Source organism: Falco cherrug, chromosome 10 (assembly GCF_023634085.1).
Source record: "Falco cherrug isolate bFalChe1 chromosome 10, bFalChe1.pri, whole genome shotgun sequence".
NCBI lineage: Eukaryota > Metazoa > Chordata > Aves > Falconiformes > Falconidae > Falco > Falco cherrug.
This window is the reverse complement of record NC_073706.1, coordinates 22,956,799-22,964,777: the sequence shown is the minus strand read 5'-3', so window position 1 is coordinate 22,964,777 and position 7,979 is coordinate 22,956,799. Positions and strand designations below refer to the sequence as shown.

Genomic DNA, 7,979 nt, shown 5'->3' with positions numbered 1-7,979 from the left:
CTCAGCCTTGCAGTACTTGCCTCTTAAATGTCTCCCCAGTATCTCATAGATGTTTCTCAGATACTATCTGTACACCTCAACATTGTATAGGTACTTAAAACAATGCCTACACAACTCAACAACAATATCAAGTACCAACAAACAACGTAAGTTCATAAACAATACCTACAAAATGCAAACTTCAATATTTAGTAATTTTGTTGTCAGTAGGGAAAACCTTAGGGCTATTAAAGCAATGATTTGGCTACAACTAAGACTGTTGAGAAAAGACAGAGTACTAGCATTTAAAAGTTACATTAAAATAATTCAACTGTGAGAAAGAAACCAGATTAGTTCAATTTAATTTGATTACTATATGGCACCACCACCAGCAGATCAATCAACAGATAAATAGATTCCAGCTTTGCCATGAAAGATCCTGAAATATGTTCTGAGAGTGGTCAGGTTCCCAAATACCAACACAAAATTCAAAGCTGAAAGGGAGGCTCCTCAATGGTGAGTGTGGAAAAAGAATTACCATTTTTGAGGGCTATGTAGTATAACAATTTATTACATGAATCATTACTGTGTCAGTGCTACCTTGTTTTTTTCATTTGTTCCTTGAATTCATCTTCAAATGCATTCTTATGTAGAGCTCTGCTGATTCTTCAGATGGGGGTCTATTTTTCATTATACGTATTTTCATCATGACTAGAAACTTCCCAATGCAGCTGCAATACCTAGAAATACACAGATGTCTGTTTGCATAAGCTATTTTATTACAGAGATGTCACATTGTACCACCTTCCTGAAAAATGCTGATATTTGGACTATTCACCATAACTTGACATAAAATAAAGTGCTGAAATGTTCAGTTTTTCATAGAACAGAAATTACTTTTTTCAGTCAGCTCTACAGAGACCCATTAGAACATACAGACCATCTCTCTTCCCATGCAAGAGTATTCCAGATACCATATTACTCAGTGCTTTTTCCAGTCTGGTTAGATTTTCACAACGTGTTTTTGTTAGTTTCCTCCCACTGCAAATGTGATTATTTGGTTTCTTTCAACTGAAACATACAGAGATATTCACAGGATTTATACTTTACCCAATAAAGAAAAAGACCAGTTATGTCAAAGATGTCCTGTGAAAAGTTTTCTAAAGTAAAGGGAAATATCTCTATGACATGGAGCATATGCACCTCCAAAAATATCACTCATTAAAATAGAATGTGGGTCTGGAATTCACTGGAACTGTTTTCGTCCTTTATGTCGCAGTACTTAAGTGAAGAGATACCGTATTAAACCTAACCAAGGGGCCAAAGGATGTAATCATATGCTAACCACTTCAGGTTTCTGTCACTTTTCTTTAAAGTAAAGCATTATGTAACATGTCCCAAAGTGTTGCACTCAACTGTGTGTAACTGAAAAGGTCGCATGTTTTATCTTCTCTTCAATGTATTAGTTTATAATATGTTTTGGAATATATGGGCGAGGCAGATGATAGGTAAGTATGAATTTATTCATAACAAAAGCACTGCCATTGTTAACGATGCAACAAATCTCTAGCCACCTGTGGCCAATATTACATTTATTACCTAAGAAATAGTTGACAGAAAGCTTAAAAGATTTTTTTTTTCAGGAGAATAACATCAGTTTTAGAATGATACCTTTAAATACAATTCATAGACACTGAGGGATTGTTATGAGCTACTTCAACCAAAAGTGCCATAGAATTTCACTCTAATTCCTGTATTAGGCCTTTAACCTACAGGTGATCTAGAACATCAAACCTATAACCCCATTGGGTTTTTTTAATAGATGACTGAAACAAGAAAATAGGATAAGAACTCAGATGAGAGCTCTGTTTTCCTGAGAGAACTTGAGAAAGACCTTTCCTGAACAACCATCTCTCGCAGTCCAGGAGAGGGTTTGAAGAGGGGAGACTAGTATCTAAACTCTTACTTAGAATTTTTTTATTCTCTCTTTTGCTTTATTTTTTAAGTATGATGTGAACTAAAGAAGCCCATCCCCACCAGCTAGCAGTTACCTTTAGGGCAGTGGCCTGTGGCCAGGGGACAAGGTCTGAGCATGTTCCTAGCAAGGCAGGGGACTCTAATGGGTTCAGTGGCTCTGTTGACTTGCTTCAGTTTTGCTTAGTGGAAAAGAAAGCGCTAGAAGCATGTTGTGGGCCACTTTCTTGTCAGCCATCTTTGTCTGAAGTCAGGTATACCTCGGAGGCTCCAAGACTTGTGTTCCTTATTATCTGAGCTGAAGAATATTTGCTACCAGGAGTCTGTTGCACACTCCATCACCCAGAAATGCAGTTCATATAGATAACAAACAGGGGGAACCATTTGCAGCACCAAGATGTGTGGAAGAAAACCCGCATTCTGCCTAAGAGTGTTACGGTTTGCTTTACAGTATTGCAGCTTGCAGCGTTACACTTTGGTTTCTGTTGCTGGTTCCTGCAAAATTCCGGTCAAAATTCATTTACTCTGCCAGGTGTTGTTGCTCTTGCCTTTCAGAAAGCCCTGACCAAAGCATTTGATAGGCAGGCTGGCAGGGGGATTTGTCGTTCCCCCACTACCGTGACCCCAGAGCTGGGCCACGGGGCCACATCCTGCCCGGCGCGCGTAAGGTGGGAACGCCTCCCCTCAGCCTCCCTCAGTGCAACCCAGCCCCGGCGACTGCCCTCAGCCCCCCGGCACTGCTGCAGCCCTGCTCTGGGCCCAGACAGCAGCACCAGATGCTCCCCGAGTCTCTCTGCTGCCTTCATGCAGGCTCAGAAGCTGGGATTATACAACGGGGCTCCTGAGCTCCCTGAGGAGCACCCGGCAGTTCCTGAGGCTGTGCCAGCACCCGCCGCTTTCCCACCACTGCCTCATCCCCTCAGGAGCGGGCACGTGGGGGGCTCCTGTGGAAGGTGCCAGATGCCAGGCCGTCCTGCTCCCTTCCACGCCATGAAGGAATGCTGAGCTTCATGAGTCTGTTGCTCCCTTCCACGCCATGAGGGAATGCTGAGTGTAGCGGGTCTGTTGTGGGGATGAGGATGGAGGGAGAGAACCCATCTCCCCACCAAGAAGCCCTCGAGGTGGAGGACATGAGGGAAGCACCCAGGAAGAATCGCTCCAACAGGTAAGCTGCGTCCTGTGAGCTGTGCCTAATAGCCCCAGCCTGCCATGTAAAACTGTTCTTCAGGCGTCAGAAGCGGGAGAGAGGGAAGGGGTCCCCTCACTAGAAAGCAGTGCTTGTGGCATGTTTCTACCATGTCCATGTAGGAAACCATGGCTGTGAGGGCTAACGCCATAGGTGTTAGCCATTACCTCTGCAGGCAGTCAGAGGCCTAGCTCTGGTACGCATGGAAGGACAGGTACCCTGAGGAGCCACTAACAAGTGCCAGAGCCTTTAGCTGGCAGGCCAGTGAAGCGAGCCCAGCTGTGTGGGCTGGGCAGGGTTTGGCCCTGGCAGGGTGCTGAGCTGCAGGCAGCGCTGGAAAGCCAGCTCAGCTGAGCTCAGCCACAGCTTATGGATGTATCACAGGAAACAGGGAAATACCCTCAAATGTGAGGCATGGGACATTTGCTCCTGAAGAACTTTGTTTTTGAAGGGGAATTTAGGGATGTTTTTCTATGGCTTATTCCAAATCTCTTGGCGGTTTCCTGCAGTTTGTTTTAACTTCGTAACCGCGCTCGCTTTTTAACTTTGATTCGCCTCGGTTTCTGCCGCCGTTCTCTGAGAGATGCGAGACAAATGCGGGAGGGCGGTTAAAGTCTCCTTTAAGGGAAGATCCTCGTACATCGGCTTGACGTCCGATTCAGCCAATAGAGTTACAGAGGCCCTCCCTCCCAGGCGCGGGATTGGCTCTGGTTCCCGCCGAGAGGCGGCAGTTCTGCTCAAACCGGTGGCGCCAAGACCGGAGCCGCGCGCGATGGAGGCTGTACTAGCGCAGGTGGAGCAGCTGCCCGCGCTCCTGGCTGTCTCCCGCTCCGCGCTGGTGCGGGACTGGGACGCTCAGATCCTGGACAGGGCTCTTGAGTGGGGCCGGTATTTCCAGCATCTCCACGATCGCTTCCTCACCCGGCCTCGGCTCCGGGAGGCCCTTGGGCGGCGGCTGCGGCGGGGTCAGCCGAGCCTTTTGCTCGGCTTCCCGCAGCTGGGACGCTGCCCGCAGCTGCTGGGCCTGGCTCTGCTGGAGAACCGCGCTCTGCCGCCCGCCGCCTGCCGCCGCCTGCTGCTCTGCCTGCTGCAGCCTCCGGGTGCGGAGGCCGACGCCGAGCCCCGCAGCCTGCCTCTCCTCGCCCGCCGGAAGGCCGCCTCCCGCCTGCTGGCGCTGCCCGGCGGCCCGCCGCGGTCCCTGGAGGGGACTGAGCCGCAGCTGCAAGCGGAGGCGCAGCTTCTTCTGGTTCGGCTGCGGGAGGAGGAGCAGGAGATCGTGCTGGCCAGCGAGGCCGAGGGGCGGCAACGCTGGCTCTCAGGTGTCCTGGAGCAGCTTCCCCAGCCCCGGGCCTTCCGGGTGGTGGCGGCGGCGCTGCTGCTGCTGGGGCAGGGCAGTAGCTCTGAGCAGGCCGGAGGCGGGGGTCGGGATGGGAACAGCCTAGACGGAAACCAGGCGAGTGCAACAGGAGGTGAAGGTGTTGCCGGGCCCCTGCTTTCCTGGCTGCTGGGGAATCTCGAGCGATTTTCTGCCTTCTGCCGTTTCCTCCCAGGCTCCCTTCTTGCTTCCCTTGCTGGTCACTATTCCCAGTTAAGCAGACCTTATTTGGACCTCTTAACCACCTGGGGAAGCCTCTTGCTCTATGACCCCTTGCAGGGACGGTGGGTTAAAAGTTGTCTTGACAAAGCTGGATTGTCCTGGGAGGAGCTGAGGGAGCGCTTCGGGTACCTCTGTCGGGGATCTGTGCTACTCGGGGGACAGACTCAAGCCGCTCTGAAACTCCTGAAGGCACAGGATGGAGACTTTAAAGTCTGTGGCCTAAGTGTGTGGACTGACTTACTGATGGAAGTAGAGGAATATCTGAGGAAAGAAGCTGAGCGCTGACGCGTGAATGCAAAAGCAATGTGAAAACTTCTGAAATCCAGCAAATTTGCTTAACTCTTTGATTTGAAAGATAAGAAAATCATACCTCACTTGGGGTTGAAAACCAAGCACTGTTGTGACTGCTGTTTCTGACTGCATATGAATTCTCTCAGGGAGGCCTGGTGCTTTCTTGTAGTTGTGCTCTCATTTCTGGTCACTGCAGGAAATGTCTTTTCAGTACTTTCTGCTTACCTAATAAAATGAAGAAAATGCATTCTGTTTCAAATACAGAATAGTTTTCTGTTGAGAATATATTATAGTTCAGATATGGTCATGACAGTGGAGTGTCTAACTGTGGGAGGCTAACCAAAAGCTCGAAGGGAAGGTGGAGTTTCAAACATGAAAACCCTAAATACAGAGTTAATATAGTCGTGGTTATCTTCATTGGGCTGTCTGCTCTGGTGGCCACTTTCGTGCTTGTATAGCTCTGGCACGTGACTTGCCCCCTGGGTCTAAGTGAAGGTGAGAGGAAGCCAACTGGGAAGTTTATTGAAAAGTTCCAAAATTAGAAGGCTTTATTAGTTGCTCTACTATATGATATGCAAGTATTTCTTAAGAAAATGGCAGTAAAAGGTGGGGTGTTCTGTGTGGTTTTCTTCCCTTTTTGATGATCTGTTACATGATTTCTATTGTGGAGCAGAAGTGAGTGGGCAACAAACTTTTTTAAGAGATGACAATTTTTTTTTCTTTATTCTTTTCTGTTTCATCAGTTTCTGTGGACAACACTTGATCAGGGTAGTTTCTGTCTTACCTTATCACTGTCATTTAAAAGGAGTATTGTAATGCAGAGGTAACGTGTCCATGTATATTTAACTCTGTAAGCAATTATTTCTAAGAGTTAACAGTGTGATAAGAGAATAGTTGAGGAACATGGGAGAAATGTGTGTGAATACCACAGAAAGAGGTCTTCATTAATCTTTTGTGTGGAGTACCTGTCAAAGAGTTCGTGTAGCCCCTGTTCTTAAACTTGCAAGATCACTTGAGACATCTCTTTCCTCTGTTGCTGAAGTCTCTTTAGGAAGAGTTAAAGTGCTTTGTTACTGCTTATAAGCTTTAAAACTAACAAGATATTAGAAAGTATAAACTGGATTGAAGGTAATTAATAGTTTGTATTACAGCATAAACCAGCATATACAACTATGGCAGATATTTTTTCACCACAAAACTGGAGGGGGAAAGATCTTCTGAATCTGAAAGGGAAATGAGTAGTTCAAGGGGTTGCATAGTGTTTATCTGGGAAAAGAAAGAATGCCTACTCTAACATTTATAGAAATAGTAAAAGACACATGTAAGATCTTATTCTTCCCCCTCATGTAAAAAAAGATATGCTCAAGGGTAGCACTCTTTAAATAGTTAAAAGGACATGCTGCTAATCTCCTATCAAAAATATGGCTATTTTCTTTGGATTCTTTGCTACATCATGTCAGTGAAGCAGTGAAGTTGTCAAGATTGGCAGATGAACATATTATAAAAGCAACAGCTAGAGCTGTGGCAGTTCTCTTGCTCTTTTTTTAAATGGGATTGGCCCCCCTTCTGGAGCTTGTGGTCCTGTTCAGTCTTAAAAGACAGCACTGTGTTAGTGGACCTCAGGACTTGGTCAGTGTTTCTGTGGTATCGAAAGGAATATGAACACTGTCTCCTAAGTGTTTAAAACTGCTTGGAAGTATAAAGCAAGAGGTTTGAACTTACGTTGTCTAGCAACAGTTCCCTGCGTTATGTAGTTTTGGCATTTGGTATGGAAACTCCACTTGAGCTTGCTCTTAACGCTTTTAACAGGCATAAGGTTTTTTGTCTGTTAGAATACTTTCCGCTATCAGCGGTTCCTAATGAATGATATACCCAAAGATACTAGTGCAAGCCATTCCCTTCTCTATACAGCTATATGTTAGGGATGAATATCAAATGTTGAAGTAGTGTTACACATGTTATAGTAACAAAACTAATTTTATCGGTATTCTTTTCTTCTGCATGGAGACCTAATGGGACAAGTTGGGTAGAAGCTTCTGGCATTCCCTCTCATAGTGAGGGATAATTGATCTCAACTAGTTAAGAACTTGCTGTTCCCTTGTACCTGAGTCTGTGACAAATGCCGATGAGAGTCAAGTTTTGGGTTTGCTTGTCAGGGTAGATATGTTTCCCAATGTACTCAGCTTGTTGACCATGAATTAAATCTCATAGCAACTTTTAACTATTTCTTGGAGAAACCTGATGCTTGTAGTCAGTTTATGCTTGCACTATTTCAAGTCTTGCTTTTTGATAAGCTTTCTCTTATAAAATTCAGTTGCTGAAGACAGATGTCGTCTTTCCAAATAATTATTACGCCTTTTAGTTGCTAACTGCAACTGCAGAATCTTCTACTAGAGTAGCTAAGAAGTAATAAGCCCTTCAGCGTGACTTTATTAAGAAAGAAATAATTGTAAGGGGCAGGCAAGGCATAGGCGAGTGTAGACCATATATATTTGATTTCCAATTCTGTCCTCTTCATAGGAAACCTGAATAGTAAAAGGTAGTTTAGCCTTTGTGAGGCAGAAGCACCTGCTTATAGCAATTTCACAAAAATGTTCTAATCTGTCCCAAATACATTATAAAGAGGTGCCAGATCCATGATTACCGAATTCCAAAATCCATATGGCTTCTATTGAAATAAATGCACCAGTCCACATCCCCTATTATTTCAGCATGCTCGTCAAGTTTGCCAAGTAGCTGTGCAAATGACGATTAATGAAAAAATTTTGGAACTCCTTTTTTAATAAAAATATAAACAGGAAAGGAAGAAGTGTGATGTCTGCAAACTCTTGACCTAAACAATCTCAGCTATCATGCTATCATGGGAAGTACTACAAGCTCTTCCCCTACCGCTGCCTTCTCTTTTTTTTTTTTTTTTTTTTACTAATAAAGAGAAACAGATCTCTACTATTT

General features: G+C 45.2%; 1 protein-coding gene across 1 annotated transcript; it reads left to right on the top strand.

Annotated features, from left to right (window-relative positions):
- Nucleotides 1-3,881: 3,881 nt before the first annotated feature.
- Nucleotides 3,882-5,274, top strand: FANCF (FA complementation group F). Its single transcript, XM_055723024.1, has one exon. It carries the CDS (start codon nucleotides 3,912-3,914, stop codon nucleotides 5,019-5,021), a length of 1,110 nt encoding a protein of 369 aa, XP_055578999.1. The 5' UTR covers nucleotides 3,882-3,911; the 3' UTR covers nucleotides 5,022-5,274.
- The last annotated feature ends 2,705 nt before the right edge of the window (nucleotides 5,275-7,979 follow it).

Excerpts from the sequence above, each read along its gene's own strand:
- FANCF (XM_055723024.1), top strand. The coding sequence starts at position 3,912 with ATGGAGGCTGTACTAGCGCAGGTGGAGCAGCTGCCCGCGCTCCTGGCT.